Source organism: Protomyctophum bolini (genome assembly GCF_963924005.1).
Source record: "Protomyctophum bolini genome assembly, chromosome: 19".
Classification (NCBI taxonomy): Eukaryota; Metazoa; Chordata; class Actinopteri; order Myctophiformes; family Myctophidae; genus Protomyctophum; species Protomyctophum bolini.
Window position 1 is genome coordinate 22,317,138 of NC_137880.1, and position 23,370 is coordinate 22,340,507.

Genomic DNA, 23,370 nt, shown 5'->3' on the forward strand with positions numbered 1-23,370 from the left:
ACTGTAAGGTGATTTATTGATTAGAAACCGTAATAGCTTTGCTAACTGTAATAGCTGGTACATTTCCCCATTTCCTTTTCTCCTTGAGGCGCCACTGCTGAATGACTGGAGGCAGCACTGGGGTTACGGTGTGATCCATAAATTACACATAGAAAAGGCATGACTCTCACCCTGAATACATGTGTGTTTCATAATCTGACCTCTGTTGTCTATCGGACATTTTTATGACGTATGACTCCAAATGTGTGCAAGGTTTCATCACAATCACAGCCCCATTGAAGAGAAAAGCTACAGAGTGGAGGTGCATGCTCTATTACCTTTCCTTGAGGGAGTTCCCAGCTAAATTGTTGATTGGGAAACAATTGGAACCACAAATGGAAACAAAGTCGACGCATATGGGTCCATTGGTTGCATTTTGGTTCTTCCCATAGATGGGTGCATTAACTCCAGTGGTTCCATTTGTACACTCTCTGAGTTATAGATAGATTCTTTATTTGTCACTGTGAATTTAATTTGTCTTCAGGACAGTGCTAAACTTGGGGTCTTTGAAATTAAAACCGTTTGATAACCACATCTATAGATGGCTAGACTCCCTGCAGATACAGTGTGTGTGTGTGTGTGTGTGTGTGTGTGTGTGTGTGTGTGTGTGTGTGTGTGTGTGTGTGTGTGTGTGTGTGTGTGTGTGTGTGTGTGTGTGTGTGTGTGTGTGTGTGTGTGTGTGTGTGTGTGTGTGTGTGTGTGTGTGTGTGTGTGTGTGTGTGTGTGTGGTGTGTAAACTCAAAATAAAGTTTCTCTGGCTCTTTTACAGAGCCACTAGCAGAGAGACGTTTGTGTGACTGCATGATGTAAGCTCTGGACGTGAACCCACGTGGCGTCACACCACGTGCAGGGTTTCCCCACAGGACTCACACACAGCAGGGGCACTAAAGGGTTTCTGTCACAGAGTCATTTACTCTGGTTTGGTCCGTGTGTGTGTGTGTGTGTGTGTGTGTGTGTGTGTGTGTGTGTGTGTGTGTGTGTGTGTGTGTGTGTGTGTGTGTGTGTGTGTGTGTGTGTGTGTGTGTGTGTGTGTGTGTGTGTGTGTGTGTGTGTGTGTGTGTGTGTGTGTGTGTGTGTGTGTGTGTGTGTGTGAGAGAGAGAGAGAGAGGCTGGTGTGGTCTGCAGCAGTAATGAGCTGTATTGTTAGCTCTGTTGTTATCTGACATGTCATTATGGGGAGCTGCTCTAGAGGACACACGCATACACGTTCGCGCACACACACACACACACTCACACACACACACACACACACACACACACACACACACACACACACTCAAGCACATTGTACAGGCTGTACCAGTGCGGATGGGGATTTACCCTCACATCACATTATGGCTTCTCTCTCTCTTTCTGTCCATAATTATCTCTGTTCTTTCTCTTATTATGTGTGTGTGTGTGTGTGTGTGTGTGTGTGTGTGTGTGTGTGTGTGTGTGTGTGTGTGTGTGTGTGTGTGTGTGTGTGTGTGTGTGTGTGTGTGTGTGTGTGTGTGTGTGTGTGACGTGTGTCCCCTCTCTTTCTCTCTCTCTGCTTTAGTGACTATAGTCCCTGACCGACGTGTGAAAATACAAGAATGCAGCAAGCAGCTTATAAAACCTTCCTCATGTCAGACTCAAATCTACTGACGTTTGTTTAACGGTCAGAGCTTAGCATGTGTCACTACGTTTGTCAGACTAACTTTAAAATAAGAGTGCCTTGTCAAGTTATGGGAACGTAAGTGTCTTCTTGTCTATTTTTTATGGCGCAGCCCCAGAATTCCCCAGAAGGTCCAGGTGCATGCCACATATAGGCTCTGGCCTGAGTCCCGTTCATGATGACCTTTGATGTCTCTCCCCCTCTCTCCCACCCTCTTTTGGGTCCATCTTCACTAATTCAACTATCAATAAAGTAACTAATTAAACTACCAAAAACAAATCATTTAAAACAAGTAGAATGTGACTTGTACTTGCCCAACGGCAACCCCTGCATTGGATCCATGCATTGGATCCATTGGAACACAGGTTCTTTCTTTTTGTTTTTAATTTGCAGAAAAGTAACTATTTTGGACAGTCTGTACAAGGTTTCCGACTAAAATTGATTATATGAACCTTTATTGAGAAAAGGATATCCCCTTGAGATGTATCATCCTAAAACTAGCCGCTCCCACCCCACCTAATCACCTGCAACAGATTGGTTCAGACGAGGCGAGGCTACTGTCGTTGGTCATTTTACATCAAGGCAAAGCATGGTCTAACATTTTACTGCACTTCTTTAGCACTTTGTTGTGAAGTGTAAATCTATCTCTGCAAATGGCTTTAAGGTTCGCTGATTATGAATAATTCTCTTCTCTTCTCTTCTCTTCTCTTCTCTTCTCTTCTCTTCTCTTCTCTTCTCTTCTCTTCTCTTCTCTTCTCTTCTCTTCTCTTCTCTTCTCTTCTCTTCTCTTCTCTTCTCTTCTCTTCTCTTCTCTTCTCCTCTCCTCTCCTCTCCTCTCCTCTCCTCTCCTCTCCTCTCCTCTACCTCTTCTCAGCTTATACAAAAGCAGGCAGCCAGTAGCCAGTGTGGCCTCTCGTCTTGCCCAGGGCAGCCACATGTGTCTGATGGATCACCCTCTTTAGTTAACTGCAGCTGAGGCATTGGCACACACATTTTGTCCATGCATGTGGACCGATCCTGACACACACACACACACACACACACACACACACACACACACACACACACACTCAAGTACAGAAAATCTATGGGTAATGCGTGATGCATGTGTGTGAGTTAAAATGTGGTCATATATCATACAGGAGCAGTACCATGACAGCTATTCACAAGTTGGTATAGAATATCCATTCCTGAACACACACACACACACACACCTAACTGTTATCACTGTCGTACACATACTGTAGTGCGGCATTTAGAAGTATTCCTCAAAATTCATGTGTCAGCTATCATTTCGCACTGCAGCAAACACAGAGGTTCCGACGGATGCTTAATGTATACGCTGGCCAAAAGCAGTTGTTTTTCTTGGCGAAGCGATTCATGTATAAAATACTTAATGTTTTGGTTGAGCAGCGCCGCTAATCAATGTCACTTTGGTGATACATTGGTGGGTGTCAAACGCTCTGCGTGCTTTGTAACAAGCTCTCAGGACATGACTGCTGTCGGGCAGAAATCTCCATATTATAACTTTTTGTGTTTCTGCTTCACACTACAATGTCACACAAAAGCATAACAAATAGCAGATCCACAAGCAGTGTTGTTTTCGTCGACTAAAACTATGACGAAGAATGTTCGACTACCTTTTTTTCACCGACAAAAACGAAATAAATTTTAAGCCATGATGACTACAACTCTGACTAAATATACTGACAATTTCGTCAACAAATAAAAACTAGACTAAAATGTTAGGAATTAACTAGTGGACAAGAGATCAAGTATAAGTCATTTTACACTTGGATGCATGCTGAAAATAGCAGATCTACAAGCTCACGAGCTTGTAGATCTGCTATTTTGTGTGTGTGAAGTGTGAAATCAGTCATTACGACGGCATCAGGCCTGCCAAAATACATTTTAGTTGACTAAATCAACTGTAGATTTAGTCAACTAAAGTCTTATGTTATTTAGTCGCCTAAAACTAAACACTAAAACATTCCAGGTGACTGAAATGTGACTGAAACTAAATGAAAACTATTGAAGAGACTATGACTAAAACTAAAATCAAAATTTGCTGCCAAAAACAACACTGTCCACAAGCTCCAAAGGTGACATTAAGCGACACGTTTTGAGTTTGGACATCTGCTACTTTTGCTTCTTTTGCATTTTAATCATGAAAAGTAACATTTTTGGGACGATATCCAAAGCTAAAAAAATAAGCAAAATACTAAAAATAAATATTACTTAATGTGGACATGGCCCCTAAGCTTTAGAACCAGTTACTCATTACTTACTAGTTACTTCACTTGAAAACACTTCTACTCTGTACACCCCAGAGTGCCCAGACTAGATTTTATATTTTGATATTTGATGTTAATTTGATCAGACCTTCCTATACACCCATTGTAACTTAAATTCCATTTTAACCAAGTTAAATTCACTGAAAACACACGTCTCTGGTTCATCTCTGTTCTATACGTTTTCTTTTTTATATATATATATATATAATTTTGTTTGAAAATGAAAACCTTACCACACATATAAATATATACATAATAAACGAGAATGACTCTCAGTCATAACTGCCAGGTGCAACAAGCTCTTGTAGCGCCCGTCTTCGTTCTTCTGTTGGTTCACTCTCTGTGTTATGTAATTGATTGGTTGTCCTCTAGCTCCAGTTAGCTCATAACCTTAGCTTCTGTTAGCTTCTGTTGCCACTTGCTCCGAGTTATGGCGTTCAGAGTATGGGTTTTTATGTCGTTTAGACTGTCATTGGCTTAGGTAGCCAATCATGGTCGCTAGGAGACTGGTCATCTTTATGGTCGTCAGTAGTGGTGGGTTCAAATGTAGTCCAGGCGCTTTTTAAGCACCTAGCAAAAAGAATTAAAAAGGTAATTGACAAAACACAGCCCCTCACAAATTAGAATGACAATATACAGCAGAACCAGAATTAGTCACATGTCTTAATTTTGAATCAAGCAATTTAAAAAACTGGTCCGGGGTGCACACACATCCTCCTGTTTTCACTCTCTATGCTAAGTATCTTCCTGACATGTTGGTGAAGGTTTTGAAGTGGTTCAAACTGTTTCCGTGCAGTGTTCACATTAACACTAAGTGGACAGGCGTGACTGCGGGGGCTGCACTTCTCGTAACAGGTGCCTGCTGTTTTTCTTCCCTCATTTCTTCCTGTTCCTCTCCTCTCTTTATGTCAAAGAGTACACAGGCTCGTACCCGTAAGTGTCCATTTGGTTACATTTTGTGAACACTCTTAGAGTTCCAAGTGGGATCAGCCGTAGCGCTGAGGATTTTACTGTATACTTACGGAGACCGTCTTGAAGCTAAGAGATAATGGGTTTAATTCTTGGCGAATTGCATCACATCACACACGCCGTACGGTACAGTAATCCCAAATATCCCGGAATAATCCCTGTCTCTCGACCACTCTGACGTGCCCGTGCGACTCCCGTCGTCTCGGAGAGGCAGGTTTCGTGAAATATTTTGGTTTTAGTGTAGTTTTAGTTGACTACATACCATATATGTGACGTGACAAATAGCGCTGAAACCAGTCTTACTCCAATTGGCCAAAGGGGGGGGGGGGGGCCGCTATAGCAATTGTTTGTAAATGAAACCTTTGAACTGGCATAACCCCTGCCTTGTTTGGCCAAAAGCCATGGAACTTGTTTACGCATGTGCCTTGACTCATGCGGAACACATCTGTCACTTTGACCAGACGCTCCGCCATTTTCAGCAGTTTGAAAAACGCTTATACCTAATTTAACCGTCAGTCGGTTTTCAGGAAAGTCTCGGAGAGTCGTAAATCCAATGTTTTGGGAAAGTGCAGCAGGTTTCGTGCACGTCGTTGCAGGTGTGCTTGTCATAATCAACTGTGCCGGCGTTAAAATCTTTCTTATTTCATATTGTTTCAAATTCATGTCTCATCTGAAATATTTTTGTGTTTATAGTGTACTTTTAGTTGACTACTGTACCATACGATTTTAGTCAAGTTGATTTAGCTGAGTAAATATATATAATTATGTTTAAAGTGTTTTGCTCGTGGACACTTCAACACATGTAGACCGTGGTTCAGGAATGGAACCTTCGGGAATGGAAAATTATATTATATTATTATTATTATATTATAGTGCTACTCAACCCACGGCCCGTGGGTAATAATTATTTGCATTGTTTTGAACAAGATGTAGGTATTGTATTGTTTGTTCCAAGAGAAAGTGATATGGCCCCTTGAGTATTAACCACTTACTTATTTATTCACCTGTGATAATCTGTTCATTATATGTTCTCTTCCCATTTTGTGAATGAAGACTCATTTTGTAACTTCCTTAATCACAATGTTTTTGGTCACTGCAGTTTGGCCATATAGATGGAAATGTGGCTTTTTCCTGTGTGTTTCCTTGATGTTTAGACTGGTCATGTAGTCTGTTTCTAAACATTTCAGAATAATACTGACAGCTTGCGGCCCTTGGACTTTTGGAATTTTGCTGAGTGGCCCCTGAGCCACTGAGCCTGAGCCCTGTTATTGAGGGAACAACGGTTCCAAGTGTAAAAGCAGAAAGAACATTGTTTTACACGCTACAGTACACGGACCACACAGTGGTGATGTGTGGGGGAGGTTGGGATTTTGTTAAACAACCGTTATTTTCAATTTCCTCTCGTCTTTCTGCTCGAGCCTTTCTTCTGTCACCCTCTGCCCTCCTCTCCCCCCTTCTTTCTCATTAAATCCCTCATCACCTCTTTCCTCCGTGGACCATCCCTTTCCCCATGTTGCTCCCCCTCTCTCTTTCTCACTTCCTCTGGTTCTTTTTGCTGCAGTCTTGGCCAGGATGTGTGTGTGTGTGTGTGTGTGTGTGTGTGTGTGTGTGTGTGTGTGTGTGTGTGTGTGTGTGCATGCGCGGCTTTGCGCGCGTGTCGTGTGTGTGTGTGTGTGTGTGTGTGTGTGTGTGTGTGTGTGTGTGTGTGTGTGTCCGTCCATTGTGGCCCGTTGTTAAGAGGTAATTAAGGGCATTCCTCCTCCCTGGCGAATGACTCACCGTTGGTTGGTTGGTTCGGCCTCTTCTGTTGTCTTATAGGTGCGTGGCGGAAAGCTTGACTGACAGGCCGGGCTGCGGGCATTCAACAACTGGCATTATTATATAGCTATATATTGCTCACTCGCCTGGTGTTCTCTCGTATGGCGTTTGAGATGCTCTCCTCTCTCGTATGGCGTTTGAGATGCTCTCCTCTCTCGTATGGCGTTTGAGATGCTCTCCTCTCTCGTATGGCGTTTGAGATGCTCTCCTCTCTCGTATGGCGTTTGAGATGCTCTCCTCTCTCGGAATCACACTTAACCCCTGCTCTGCCCGCCCTAGATCCAAACCACTGTGTTTTGGGGGGATTTTCTTTTTGCAGGGGAGATATATAGTCACATTTTAAACATGGAGGGCGGGGGAACAACTCCTGAGGAATACTAACAAGGTATAATGGGGTAGAGCTGAGGATATTGCAAGTGTCCCCCAAAATAATTGGCTAATATTTTATTGATAACATTTATATATATTAAAAAAACAATGTAAGAAAAATCTCATGGCATTTTTTTCTTCATAGTGAAGTGGTCAGATGAGATGGGTGGGCCACAAAGTAACACTTTCATGATTCTGAAGTGGGCCCTGACGCAGAAAATGTCCAGAACCACAGGGCTAGAGTCAGACACATTTCTTTGTTGGAGATATATTGTTCAGATTTCACTAGTATTGGCAGTCGATGTGTCCCGACTCTTGGCGGAACAGCATGTATTACATAACCGAGGTGGCGTCCACACGTTCCCTAGAGGCAACACGCCCCGACATTTTAGCTCAGTGTGTGAACGGTAAATCATACATTAAAATGTGGTATTCCTCAGAGGACTGCTGTAGAGGTGAGACTCTTTATGAGAATGGCCACTGTGTAAAGAGGAGACTCTTTATGTGAATGTTCACTGCGGCAGAACCTCAATTCAGTTCTGTTTGTTGGTTGTTGTTTTTAAAGCCACAGTGCTGTGGGCCGGAGCCAAATCTCCATTACACACACACACACACACACACACACACACACACACACTGTCTGTATGGAGGAGATGAAAGAGGAACTATAGCCATGTCATTCAGATGATAGCCGTTTATATCTAATCCTAATGAGGATGTGAGAGAGTGATAAGAGAGAGAGAGAGGAATGATGGATGGAAGAAAGAAAGAAAGAAAGTTTTGAGAGTAAAACTACTTCCCAGAGAGGAAGTATAAAGATAAGAGGTATAGGGATCCGGCCGCTGCAAAGGCCTTATACAATATAAGTTGTATAAGACCTTATACAATATTATTGTATATAGATGTGAGGAGACTTAATTTAACCTGTTTTTTCAGCTCTCTCTCACACTTACAGTATATACCCTCCCATGTGCAAATGTTGCCACTCGTTTTTCCCCAAAGTACGGATGCTGGGGTTTAAGTGGTTCACTCTTTCCCCACCAGGTTTAAGCTTCTCTGCCACCATAGAGCTTTTCAGCCATAAGCCCATATTTTGAAGAGCCACCAGCTGATTTGGTGATTTGGTGCAAGTTACAAGTAACAATCAATCATGTCTGGGCCCTGGGGCAGCCGCAAGATACTTTCGCATTCATCAGAAGTGCTAATATAGTACCGAGAGGTCGCAGGGATTTGTTTTAGCTCCAAAAACATCAAAGTGCTGTATTATCACCTCAAATATAAGCTTCAATTCAGAGAAAAAACACAGCTAAATATCATCGCTAAAGATAGATAGATAGATAGATAGATAGATATATACAGTAGATAGATCTTTATTTGTCATTGCTTGCATGAAACAACGAAATTTAGTTTAGAGCTTCACCACTGGCATCAAATAAATAACCATACTGTACAATAACCCAAGTGCAATAGTGCATTTTCAGTACCCTTTTAATACTATAGAGGGGGCTCGGCGATGGGGGGGCGGGGGCAGGTTGTTCATTCAGCAGCCTGACAGCCTGTGGGTAAAGGCTGGACCAGATGGATCGATATCTTCTACCAGAGACGGTAGACGTTGGAAAAGATGGTGTGCTGGGTGGAATTGGTCCTGTAGGATGTTATTTGTACAGCGTAGGCAGCGGGAGGGGAAGACTGTGGAGATCTCTGGGAGATCCCTGCAGCCTTGACCACTCTGTGGATGGCCTCCTTGTCTGCCCTGGTGCAGCTGGAAAACCACAGCAGTAGCCCATATGTGAGCACACTCTCTACTGCACAGTGGTAGAAGTTAATCAACAGAGCTTGTGGAAGTCCTGCCCATTTAAGTTTCCTTAAAAAGAAAAGGCGTTGCTGTGCCTTCCCCACGGCAGGGGTGATGTTGGTCCTCCAGGACAGGTCGTCGGCCACAGTCAAGCCCAGGAACTTGAAGTTCGAAACCTCTCCACCTCCTCATTTCCGATGAAGAGTGGGGAGTGGCTGAGATGTCCGGACCTGCGGAAATCAATAATAATTTCCTTTGTCTTTGATATATTTAAAGCCAAGTTGTGATTGCCGCACCATGCCACCAAACCCTCGATCTCCCTCCTGTAGAAGTTAACTTTAACGTTTAGCTCTCAAGTCCCCCTCCTTCCTTCCATTTCCTTCCCACCCTTGCAGCCACAGTGCAGGTTGCAGCCACAGTGCAGGTTGCAGCCACAGTGCAGGCTGCAGCCACAGTGCAGGTTGCAGCCACAGTGCAGGCTGCAGCCACAGTGCAGGTTGCATTGCAGCCACAGTGCAGGTTGCAGCCACAGTGCAGGTTGCATTGCAGCCACATTGCAGGTTGCAGCCACAGTGCAGGTTGCAGCCACAGTGCAGGCTGCAGCCACAGTGCAGGCTGCAGCCACAGTGCAGGCTGCAGCCACAGCGAAAGCCACCGTTACACTCGGTCGCGCACGGTCAGTGATGCAGCAGATTTACTAGAGAAGAGGAAAAGCATGTCGTATTCCAACGCATTGCGACGTGTTCTGAGCTTCAACTGAGCATACATACAGTATCACTATACAGAGTATATCAGGCTTGATGCTAATTGCTTTGATTGTCTCTGTGATTTGCTGGTGAATAGCTAGGCTACTGTTTGTTCTTGCATAGATACAGAGGGTCCATTGTCTGTTGTAGTTAGAACTATAAGTCATGTTATTGTGTGTGTGTGTGTGTGTGTGTGTGTGTGTGTGTGTGTGTGTGTGTGTGTGTGTGTGTGTGTGTGTGTGTGTGTGTGTGAAGCATACTTCACTTCAACAAAATTAGGCGATCTACAAGGTCACAATGCATTGCAGCGTGACCTTCTACAGTTTAAAAGAAATCTGACTGTGTGAACTGAGAGGTGTGTGTGTGTGTGTGTGTGTGTGTGTGTGTGTTTGACCCCAATTAGCTGACTGCTCACTGTGAGTGTGAATGACAGACAGACAGACAGACAGACAGACAGACACATACATTAGGTTTGGTTGGAGTTAGTTGCACTCCAGTGTCATGCACCAAAAATAGCCCATCCACCATCTCACCACTTGGCTTGTAGATTGGCTTCACGGCTATAGAGTAAAGAATGGCTAAAACAATTTAAAAGATAACCTGAGCAACGCCTCAACGTTATTCCCATTACAACTTTTTTTAATTGCATCTGAAGACGGTGTGCGGGAGTTTTCTCACAAGAATAGCGATCATGTGAGTGTGGGATTGTACTGGCCAAGACTGTGGTGCAATTTATGCAACGAATAGATTACCCTATAATACGTGGATTAGCTTCGAATAAATGGATTTGATTGTAATGAATGTGTCTGCTGCTTCGCAGTTAGGGAATGTAGTTATTGTTAGGTTGGTCATTTACAAGTGAGAAAGTGCAGTATAATTGTACAATATGTTCTTGTTTCGGTAGGAAAATAAAGTAAACTATGGGATCACGGCAAAACCAAGAACCTAGCATCAGTCTAAACAATAATATATCTCCAATAATAATCTGTACATAGAAACTACAGGACGCCATTTAACAAGTCTGACATATTTTTGTCAGACTGAGACTCTTACTGGCACCCCAGCACAAAAACCAACCGAACCAGCCGTCGTTACAACATCTTGTGTCACATCTCCCGGTTTTGTGTGTTCACAGGTGGTGGACTGTTCGTGGGACGAGACAGTGAAGATCTACACACCTAGCTGTCTGTCTGCTCCGTAGAACACACAAACACACACACACACACACACACACACACCCACACACACATGTACAAGAACACATAGACTTGCATCATCAATCATCATCATCATTGTGCAGACCGTTTTGGAGTACACCCTGAGGGGGGTTCCCTGCTATAATGAAACACACATTATTTGTCACAAAATCAGAAATCAGTTTTCCGTTTTACAGGCGTCTTGGTTGTCCTAACTTAACACCTAATGAGCCTGATGTGGTCAGACTAACCACCCACATGGATATTAGAGAATTCACTCTGCTTTCCAGACCTATATGTCAGCTGGCTTTCACGTAACTCTCTCTAAAACTGTGAACAACATATGAACCACAAAGAACCCCAGCATCCATATTCTGTTTGTTTTATGTTCTCTCACGTGAACGAGAATGGACACGCATCTGGGTACGCATCGGTGGGTGGGCGGGGGTATGTGTGAGTGTGTGTGGTCTGCACGTGCACCTCTGCATACTGAATAATCACATCCATGTCATGCCTTTTTTCAAGCGAGCAATCAGTCAGAATTGATTGAAAATGTCACTCATTAGTCCTAGAGGACATTGACGTGGCTTAAATGTCATAGTTATCATCATATAGCGTTTTATTGATGCTGATATAATGTGACAATATGTCAGGCATGCATAGAATGGTAAGTTAAACATTTTGTTTAAAGTGGTGATGAAGATGAGAACGTAGAACATATTCACTTTACAGGAGTAAATATTAATCATTTTGATTTGATATTATGATAATAGTACTGCTGTGACTGGTGGAAATGAGTTGTATCACTTTTTGATTGATTGATGAGTAAAGCAAAAACGATGTAACCAAAATAACCAACGAATCCATCAAGTGTTGCCTTAAGGGCAATAATGGTTAATTAATTCATCAATAATTAATGTATCTGATTTGAGATTAACACTGAGTGTTAGCAAAAGTGTCAATCCATGCCGGTCCTAGTACATGTGACACATGTTATGTGACACATGTTATATATGTGTTTACTTGTAACAACAATTTGCAATATATATATTGGCATTCCTATATTGGGCATTCCAAAAATTCCAAACATTTTTGGTGGTAACCTATTATTGCCACCCCCTAGTTCTTTATTAATTTTTGAGTGGAGCAACCACTCCAAGGAACAGCAATGTCCGTGTTCACCTATGTACCTACTGTATGTGTCCGCCTATGTGTTGGTTAATGAGCACAAGTATGACTATTAGTACCAGTAGGGGCGCTGTTGTGCCAGAAACAGAGAGAGAGAGTGCTGCCATGTTGCCTGCTAATGAGAGAGAGAGAGAGAGAGAGGAAAGGGGGGGGGGGTGAGTTGCACCACTCAGTTCACACGTGTGTGATTTTTTTCCTGAAATGACGCCTCTGGTTATAACATTGATTAATCTATAATAATTATGCCCCATCATCACGCCGTGGCCCATAATTAGATATAGCATTGCCCCATAGTTATGGAGCATGCCATGCCTCGCCTACAATAACGTCAAAGTCTATCACGATTGTGAGTGGATATTTCAATGATCTCTCCCCCCCCTCCTCTGCTGTCCCAGTACAGCCCTCAGGGATGACGGGGGGACGGGACAGGACGCTCTCCATGCAGGGACACATGTTTCTGACAGAGTGATTAAAAAACAATGTTTGTTTTTTTGTTTGAGAGGCTGTTTAATTTACGCAGACACGTCCCCTTGTGTCCTTTCCTAGTACCTTCTGCTTCCATCCTTCCATTGTCCTTGTGTAACCCCCCCCCCCTCCCTCCTCTGTGCAGTTACAGTATAGGATTCTGCCCACGATGCTGTGATGCTGTAGTGTAGCGTCAGTGAGGGAATCCTCTGCTCTGTCTGATATACACTACGCTGTGTGTGTGTGTGTGTGTGTGTGTGTGTGTGTGTGTGTGTGTGTGTGTGTGTGTGTGTGTGTGTGTGTGTGTGTGTGTGTGTGTGTGTGTGTGTGTGTGTGTGTGTGTGTGTGTGTGTGTGTGTGTGTGTGTGTGTGTGTGTGTGTGCGTGTGTGCGTGTGCGTGCGTGGCCTACACTGTAAGTAGCTACACAGTAGTTAAATTAACTCCCAAGTGTGTACCAACATAATCAAGGTTATACATTGGTATACTGGGTACAACTGGATAGATATTAGGTAGGATTTTTTACGGTATCCAACTTGACGTGTCCACAGGCCACACCCACATTTCATTCTATTACCGTAATTAAGACCTGAGGCCGATTCTATACATCGAAAATAATGGTAGTGGATCGCACACTGCAAGACAGGAAGACGTTTCGGCTATCCAGCCTTAAACGTTTGTCCCTGTTCAAAAATGCTATAAATATTTTGGTGAGTGCGACCCACTACCGTTATTTTGTATATGTTTTGAACGGGTAGCGCACCTACATTCAGAGCGCGGTGGTCACATGAAGAGCGATTCTACACATCTAAATCAGTAGTTCTCACACTTTCAAGATTTTTCAAAAATAGCAGATGAGCAGCTGTGAGCTTGTTGTAGATCTGCTGTTTTTGAATAGCCAACGCAAAAAGAATCTAAAATGACATAAGATGCTTTGCCGGTTTTATAGGCTTCTACCAACCTGTCTTCATAAATTACATGAAGACAGGTTGAAAATGGGTGAAGACATCCTTTAAGTCAAGACATTGTGCCTTAACAATACATTAACACACTCTAATTCTATAATTAATGAATTGTACAATTACATCACAGTGGTATACAATTACATCTCTCTGGCATTTCTCATAGGCTATTTTTGTGATAATGCTTACATGTTCTGTGGAAATAAAAGTAAAATAAAACTCTAGTTTGCATCATCTGTAGGTTTTTTTTTTTTTCAGCCACTTAATTTTAAACCCATACGGTGTTCCTCAAGGATTAATACTAGTATAGTATATTTTCTGTTTTCACTCTACATTAAAACTCTTTGCTGAAAATAGCAGATAAGCTTTTAGATCAGCTGATGCTAGGGTTTACAGTAAGTGGTTCGTTTTTTGGTTGAATATGGCTGGAACTTTCCAAGCTTCTCTCTGTCTCTGTCTCTGTCTCTGTCTCTCTCTGTCTCTCTCTCTCTCTCTCTCTCTCTCTCTCTCTCTCTCTCTCTCTCTCTCTCTCTCTCTCTCTCTGTCTCTCATATTTTAATTGTTGATAAGAGAGCATATCCATCCATGCCACAGTGGGGGAGGGGAGGCGATTTCCTGATTACACATTTAAATAAAAAAATATAGCTCGAGTGATTTGCATGCCTATTATGAATTATGTTGATTATATCCAGCCCACACTCTGAAAGTGGACTCCAGGGACTCTCAGGGTCTCTTAAGGGTCTCAGTTTCTCAGCCAGGTCTGTAACTGAACAGTTATGGGGGGGGGGGGGTCTTGAAATTATAATATTTGAGAACCACTGGTTTAGAAATAAAGCATTACACTTGTTTACAAGAGGGTCCACCGTTTTCAATTCATCATAACATTTAGAGACGTACAAATATATAGCCAAAAACGCAGGAAATCATCATAAAGGAGGTAAAAAGGGGGAAAGAAACATACAGTTAGGGGAAAAGGGATGGGTGGGGGATTCAGAATTTACGGGGGCCAGTTTCAAATTGCAGCTGTCCGTAGGTGCCCTTTGAGAGCTGTTTTGAAGGAGTCAAGGGATTCACAGTCTTATAATGACAGTTGGTAGGGCGTTCCACATTTTTGTGGCATAGGAGCGAAATTAATTTAGTCCCTTGTTTGTGCCGAATCTGGTTTGCACATGATTTGTTGAACTCCCTCTGGTGTTGTGGGTGTGGACTTTGTTGACATAAAGGAAGTATTTAGACAGGTACATGGGTATCTTGGTGGTGTATCGAATCTTGTGGACCAGACCCATTGCAAGATGCTGTACTCTGTCATCGACAGAGCCATTCCACTAATTCCAGCCTGTCAAAGTGGGCAGGGGTGAGGCTCCTGTTAGAGTCTTCAAAGTGTTTTTGTTGACCAGTGAGGAGATCCTGTATGTAGGAATCTTATTCTTTGGTTGACTTTTTTAATTACGTTGGTGGCCATTTTATCACCGGAAAGATTGGAACCTAGGTAGGTCATTTCATCTTTTTTGTGTAATAATATTGTCACCCACTCTAACCAAGAAGCTTTGATCCAAAAAGAATGGATTCAGTTTTTCCCAGGTGTAAAGATAGTTTGTTATCAGCGTTCATAGCTGAGGGCCTTTTCAACCTGCAGTTTGTTCCTGTCCGAGACTAGCCTGGCTAATAAGCCAGACTCAAATCACACTGTCGTGTGGTATATATTCGCGTCTGGCTTTAGCCAGGCTAGTCCGAGACCAGCAGTGCTGAGTCATCTGCGAACAGGAACAAGTTGCAAGCTGATTGCAATGTTGTTTACATTATTAGGAACAGTAAAGGCCCTAGTATGCTTCCTTGTGGAAGGCCACAGCTCACTGGGAGGCGGGTGGGGGGGGGGGGTCCAGCTTTACCATGCCGCAGTATTTGCCAGCATCCACCTTGTGTTTGATGTGGTCACTCAAATAGAGGAGGAATGTGTCAGTGGAGTTTCGTACATTGAAATTCATACATTAATTTGTTTGTGGCAAGATACTTGTAACCTGTTCATATCAGAGACTATTTTTTTCCATTACTTTCGTCTTGTCTTAATTCACTGCACTGCATTATAATATATGGGGAAAGTCCATCAAAGTAAGTGCCCCCCTCCTCTCTCTCTCTCTCTCTCTCTCTCTCTCTCCCTCTCTCGGATGGAAAGGCAAATGCGGCAAACGTCATATTTCAGTGGTTTTCAACAAGTGGTCCTTGAGGGAGTTCCAGGTGGTCCCCCAATTTAAATGATGGAGTCTGTAACCAATTGACCCTTATAGATCTTTTCCTATATACATCATGGAATTGTGGACAAAATCTAATAACCAACGACAACAAAAACAAAATATTCCTTAGTCTTATTGGGTCTGAGTGAGAGGCTCAAATGCAGAATAAACAATGGGCCTTGATGTGAAAAGGGACACATTCACCCCGCGCCGGGCCGGGCCGGTGGCAAACGGGCAAAGTGCTGCAAGCTTGTTTCATTTCAGCTTTTCTCTTCTCTCATTCACCGTTCCGTTCTGTCTGCAGTGTCCTGTGATTGTGACTGTCACTTTACGGTTTATTATGCCCCAGAGATGATAACTAACATTAGCTTCAGACAGTGTGTATAGTCTACTCTCCTCTCTCACTCTACCCCCCCGCCCCCCCCCCCCCCCCCCCCCCACACACACACACACACCACCACCAAACAGCCATGTCCGTGATGAAAGAAAAGTGAGCACGAGAGAGAAAGACAGAGACAGAGAGAGAAATTGCGACTGAAAGAAGAAAAGAGGGGGATACCCATAAGGAGAAGTGAACCATTGGCCTGCAATTTCAATTAAAGAGAGAGCTATACCAAACTGCCGCGTCAGCAGAACCCCCCCCCCCCCCCTCTCTCTCTCTCTGTCTCTGTCTCTGTCTCTCTCTCACTCACTCCACTCCCCCGCTCCAGAAACCAGCCAACCGGTCTTTTTTCCCTCCCTCCTGCCTCTTTTCAAGCTGTTCGTCCGTCCGTCCATTCTCTCTCTCTCTCTCTCTCTCTCTCTCTCTCTCTCTCCTCCTGGCTGCGAGAGTAGCAGGGTTTTTTTTTTTACATATTCTTTTTTATTGAAAGCTACTGAACGCTGCATGCGGGTCGATTCGCGTTGGTTGGTGGTTACTGCATGCCAGAGAGAGCCGTTAATAACTCGGACATTCCAACCTGCACTCCGCGCGCCCTTGGGAGAGGACAGACAGGACAGGGATACTGCGCACCAAACAAAAAACTTGTAAAACAAAAAAAAAAGAAGGGGAGGGGGGGAGAAGAAATCCCCTATTGGGAGAAGAAAGACATCTCCCTGCTTTTCTTTTACTACGTGACTTTTATATATAATCTTTATTTCCTTATAAGAAAGTCCTCCAATTTACACACAATGGTGGTGGACGTGTGCTCGGGCCGGATGCTGGGCATCACGGTGGCCGTGGCGCACGGCTTATTCTCGGGCAGCCTGAACATCCTGCTCAAGTTCCTCATCAGCACCTACAACTTCAACTACCTGACCCTCATCCAGTGTCTGACCAGCAGCACGGCGGCCATAGTCCTGGAGACCCTGCGACGCCTGGGCAAGGTCGACATCCCCCCGTTCAGCCTGCAGCTCGCCAAGGTATACAGGCTTTATGGACAGTTTGGTCTCTTTTCGGGACCCCTATAGTTTACCTTTTCTATATTTGGGACGTCGGCTATTAAAGGTATGCATGTGGACTCGGCATAGTAATGATGATGGTGATGCAGAGAAGCTATCAACCTGTTTAATGCACTTTTAAGAAGTGGTTAAAACGCCTAATAAATCTGACTCTTCCTGCACGATAGCTCATCTACGAGCTGGCAAAGTTGCAATTATAAATGAGACATGTTGTGATCGAGCTTGTAGGCTAAATCTGCTATTTTGGGAGAATATATTGGAAAGCTGCATGTTGGGCTCAAGTGGCTCATTTCAATGACCCCTATAGTTTAATTTGATATGGTTTATTTATTTCTCTGTCTGACCCAAATCTTTACACTGTGAAATCCTGTGTTCATCCAACTCTGCAGAAGTTTTAATACCTTTGGTTAAGGGTTAATTTGGGAGCCCCGCTTAGTAAAATGCTGTGTAAATTTGAGATATAAAGTGTTGACGATATCTCATCGAATTATTACCATGATAATCTCATCATGGTAATAATAGCCCAAACTACAAAAAACGCACTATTTTTGATTACCGGTAGGCTATTAATAAATCTTTTTTAGGCTATAATGACATGCTCAAGGTTGAAAGTGGAAGCATGCAAATGCAGTAATGCACCAATAAGTGAAAATGCAACACTCTGAGTTAAAGTATAGGCTATAGAACACTCAAGATGAGAGTACATTTTATTTAAGCATGCTGACGATTATACGTGGCTAATATGTCCCATCAGCCATCAGACAAAAATAGTACTTTTTTTTTTTTTGCGCACAGTAATTGGGGGCTGGTTGGACAAAATTATTAAATTAAATTATTTCGAGGCTGGTATGGAGAGATGAAGTCAGAAGAGAATGGGAACTGAGTGGAAAAGAGCAAAAATAGAATGTCGGTGACGGCAGCAGAGGAGAGAGTATAGAAACAGAACTAGAGTGACATTAAAAGTCTGCAGCAGAGTGCAGGTCTCCCCTCAAATTACCTCTTTTTTTTAAGCCTTGAAAACAGCCCTGTAGCAATCAGCATATAGGTCATCATCCTCATTAACTATTTGGCTATAAATAATATGAATATGATTGTTTATGGACTTCTTACTTCTTAGCAGAGGATATAGTTTATGTTCTCTATTTATCAAATAGACACAGGTGCACTGATCTTCATTTAGGATAATATTATACCGGGTTGGCTACACATAAAACTCCTGTGAATGTAACTCTTGAGTGCCGTTGGGATCCATTTGCTAATTTTGGTCATTCTGTTTGTAGGACTAGGCTATACACTCAGAGTTGAATAGACCTAAACAAAGAGGACATTACTGTATGTCTCTCTCCCCTCCTCCCTACCCCCCTCTCTCCCTCTCTTTGCCCCCCCCCTCTCTCTCCCTCTCCTCCCCCCCTCCCACTCTCTCTCTCTCCCCCCCTCTCTCTCTCTCCCTCTCCCTCCCTCCCTCCCCCTCTCCTCCCCCTCCCTCTCTCTCTCTCTCTCTCTCCCCCTCTCCCTCTCCCCCTCTCGCTATCTCTCTCTCTCCCCCTCTCCCTCTCCCTCCCCCACACAGACGTTTGGTGGCGTGTGCATCCTGTCCACTCTACAGTCCACTCTGACCCTGTGGTCACTGCGTGGCCTCAGCCTGCCCATGTACGTGGTGTTCAAGCGCTGCTTGCCACTGGTCACGCTCAGCATCGGCGTGTGCGTCCTGAAGAACGGCGTGCCGTCGTTAGGCGTCGCTGCTGCCGTGTTCATCACCACCACCGGGGCTGCACTGGCCGGTAAGTGTAGTGTGTGCACAGCACGCACACGCACGCACACGCACACGCACACACACACACGCACAGTCGCACACACAAACACACACTCACACACACACGCACACACACACACACCCCGAGATGGGCACAAATACTTAATGACATAATACGGTATCTTGTAGCCTATCCTTAAATGAAAGAAAATGTAATTATGAGTAGACTGAAAATAGAAAAGTACTACACTGTTTTAGGCATATGTTTAAGGCATTTGTTAGCTAATGCCTTTAGCGATTTGCAATCATTGAATTTAAAGAAGTGGTTTTCAACCTTTTTCATATCAAGGCCCATTATTGGTTTGGCATTCGAGCCACGGACCACCATTTGATGAGATTTAGCATCATATGAATATTTTGTTGTCATTGGATAAGATTTTGTCCACAATTCCATGCTGTTAATTGATGTGGTACCATAGGACAGATCAAAGTAACAATTCTTCTACATTCTCTAATGGTGTAGACTTCTTGTAAATTAAGTAATGCAGATGTTTAACAATGCTTTAACTCTTGAGAGTGTAAAATGAAACCAAATGGACCCTTACTACTACTAAAAGTACGTATATGCAAGAACAATGGCTTCTACATCGGCATGCTAACTTTCCAGGAACAGAATGGTTGTAGTTTCTATTAGCATACGTCCCTTATAGTCTACTTGCCAGCCCATACAGCCCAATGTGAACCACGGCATTTTGAGTACCCTAACCTTTTGTGTTAGAAATGTTGAGTATGGGTCCCCAGCATCTATATATAAATGTTTAGTATGGGTCCCCAGCATCTATATATAAATGTTGAGTATGGGTCCCCAGCATCTATATATAAATGTTTAGTATGGGCCCCCAGCATCTATATATAAATGTTTAGTATGGGTCCCCAGCATCTATATATAAATGTTGAGTATGGGTCCCCAGCATCTATATATAAATGTTTAGTATGGGTCCCCAGCATCTATATATAAATGTTTAGTATGGACCCCCAGCATCTATATATAAATGTTGAGTATGGATCCCCAGCATCTATATATAAATATTAATGTCGGAATAATGACATGCTATCAATGTTATTGACAATGTTTAATTTAAAGCAATGGATGGGAGGGGGTTACATGCAGATAGAACCCAGGGGGGCTTGAGCCCATGCCCTATTGCCCTCAGAGAGGCGGCTGTTAATTGTATTATTTCCTTTCTTTATTAGTTATTGAAATTCTATCAGATATGAAGAGGGACATATAAGTATCCATGAAAAAATACACCTCATCAATTTTGATTGATTGATTGATTCGCAACATGTCACACATGCAACATGTTGTGAGTTTGTAATCTGCTATTTCGGGCGAAGAAATTTCATGTATTGGCGTATAGTAGATGGAAAAAGGAGGGGGGGCACAAGGAGAGAGCCCCCTAGGGGACCCCGTTCAACAAAGTATATGCATGTACGTAGGGTTTAACTTTAAGTCGTATTGAATGTTGCATATAGCAGTGCTATATGGGCAGGACTGCCTGCATGCAGAGAAAAGCTGACAGCTGACAAAAGTGTGTCTTATGTGATGCACACAGGAAAATGATTAGCCCTGGGCCCGGGGTGAACGTGTAGACGCAGAGAGCTCAGCTGACATAAGCCCTCTGGGTTCTGAAGGAGAGGAAGTCAAGGATCCATCCAGCCAAACTAGGTCGGCACCAAAGTAGTTTATTAGAGAGTGTATATTATGCACCAACAGGTGGGGTGACCTTGTGTTGTAAAGCTGATGATTTGTAGGCCAATATCTAAATGCTTGGCTCAGCTAGAGACTAGCGAGAGTCAGTCATCCTTCGACGCTGAACCTGGGTGGAAACAATTTAGAAAAAAAACATAACTGCATTGCAGTACCAACACATAGACCTACTTCAGGGAGGTCCTTCATATTTGCAACGGTGTCAGGGTTGGTTTTCAAAGCAGTGGGCGTACAGTAGGTTTGTATATTGTTAGCGTAGGATTTCTCCGCTGTTCTGGCAACTACATTGGATGTCACCAGACACATCGGTAGGCAGTAGTGATGGGAGATTAATCAGCAAACACATCGGTATCGGCCCATTTGAGTTGTTTTTAGATTAATCGGCATCGGTTCGATTAATCAATCGGTCTGTCCTTAACCCATTGATGCCTGAGGCCGAATCTGGGAACGCCTTCTAGGGCCTGACCTAAGGTTTCTGAAAACCTTCAAATTCTGATGATTTTTTTTTTTAATAGTTATGTTGCTACATGTATAGCAATAGCTGATGAGACACAGAGAGCACGGCCGGCATCAAGGGTAGAACAACGTATACGTTGCACCAGGCGTCAATGGGTTAACAAGCCTTAACAGCTTGAGCAGATCTACAAGCTCACAATATTAAATATAAAGGTATTTAAAGGCGTAGTTTTTCACACTTTTAGACCATATCCGTGGTCATCATATGGGCATACCTAACAATGGATGCCAAAGAAATTGGCAAATTCTCATTTCTGTGTTTTTATCAAAAGTCCATAAAAAAAAAATTAATTCCTTCCTGAAAACGAAAACGTGCTGCGTGATGATGTGTAGAGATACACATCGATAAAAGCCAGTAAAAATGAAGCTCACCCGTTTAATTCCCCATATCTGCGAGTCCGTCCAACACAGACTGTAAACAAACACACACCATGCGTCCGTATAGCATAGCTACCGTCCCTAGCTACCGTCCCATCTCCTGAAGGGATGTGATACTCTGATTGGTTCAAAAACTTCAGAGCGGTGTTTCAAGTTGAAACCGTCTGAAACTTCAAAATAAAATTCCCACCATTTCCGTTTCCCTACACCTTTAAGTTAAATCTGACTTGCCTAAGCCTGCAGTGCAGATACCCTGTTACATGTATTTTTCAGAATATTATAGTTTTTCGACATCGGTAATATCGGTTATCGGCCATAACAGCAATTAATGATATCGGATATCGATATCGGCCAAAATGTCTCAGCGGCACATCCCTAGTAGGCAGGGATCTCTTAATGTCAGGCTACATGAGAAACATCAACAAATAGCTTGGCATAAGTTTTACTGCCCTCTAGGTGTATGGTCAGGTACACTCACTGCCCTACAAAATGCAGTAATTATGCAAAGCTTCAAAAATGATGAAAATGTTATTCAAGTGTTTATGCACTACTTCTACATGTATTCATGAGGGATATATTCATGAGTGATATTTAACTAATTATACTGTATTCATGAGGTAAATGTTAATTTTCCCAAAACCTTGATGGCTGATTTGACCTTTGATCCAAATATATAACAACATTTTGACCAGAAATGTAGTTACTCTGCTATTCTGCTTTGTGGAGCAGTGCACCCCGCCCAGTCCTATACACGACTACAGTATGCAAACTGAAACGGATCAAGCTTTTTTACACTCTCAAAGATGGTTTCCGGCTCCGTTTGGGTCTGCCTCCTTTCAGTCTCTCTTTGTGTTTTGCTCTCTGACTTTTTACCTTTTCTGCGTCACTCTTTTTTCTTTCTTTCACGGAACTCTCTTTTATCCAACCTCCCTTTCCTGTCCCCCTTTAGCTCTGTCTCATCTTTTCTCCTCTCCCTTTCATTCTCTCTTTGTTGCCTCTCTCCCCTGACTTTGAATCGCTCCACACCTTCCTTCCTTTCTCTTTGTTGTTCTGTCATGTTCTGCCTGCGCCTCTCTCTCTCTCTCTCTCTCTCTCTCTCTCTCTCTCTCTCTCTCTCTCTCTCTCGTTTTGATTTTGACAGCAAATTTTAGTTTTAGTCGTAGTCTCTGGATTTAGTTTTAGTCACCTGAAATGTTTTAGTGTTTTAATAATCGACTAAATCTACAGTTGATTCTGTTAACAATTCTTGTCGACAAAATCAACACTATACTCTTTCTAAACTAAAAAGCCTTTTTGTTATTTTTCATAATAATTATCCTAGACTAATGGCGTTCTTGCTGTATGTTTATAACCTTTGGGAACACACCACAAAGAGCGCCTCCAACATTTAATTCCTGCTAATCGCTACATTCTCCTATCTCATTATTCATGCTGACCCTCAAGTCATGAACAGCACCTGAAGTCGATAATTCATTTTCTGAAAACATCGCCCTCCCCCCACTGCACAAAGTGCCACATACACACACACACACACACACACACACACACACACACACACACACGCACACACACACACACACACACACACACACACACACACACACACACACACACACACACATTTGAATTATTTTATTTGGATCTGCACAAGAGGCGTAATACAATAGACCCAAACACTGATCGGAATTAAGTTACATTATATGGTCCAACCAGATATAACTGCTGCACATGCACATACACACTGAATTAACCACTTGAGCCCCAACAGTATTTGCCTGCATGCCCATTCTGATGGAACATCCAGTG

At 43.1% G+C, this 23,370-nt stretch overlaps 1 protein-coding gene across 1 annotated transcript in view; it reads left to right on the forward strand.

Moving 5' to 3' along the window:
• The window catches only part of LOC308334279 (solute carrier family 35 member D3-like), a 96,509-nt gene that overhangs the window by 67,590 nt on the left and 5,549 nt on the right, over window positions 1–23,370 (forward strand). The window contains exons 11-12 of the mRNA XM_080790940.1: window positions 17,015–17,107; window positions 18,717–18,927. Coding sequence (XP_080647066.1) covers window positions 17,015–17,107; window positions 18,717–18,927 — 304 coding nt within the window. The remainder of the gene's footprint in view (window positions 1–17,014; window positions 17,108–18,716; window positions 18,928–23,370) is intronic.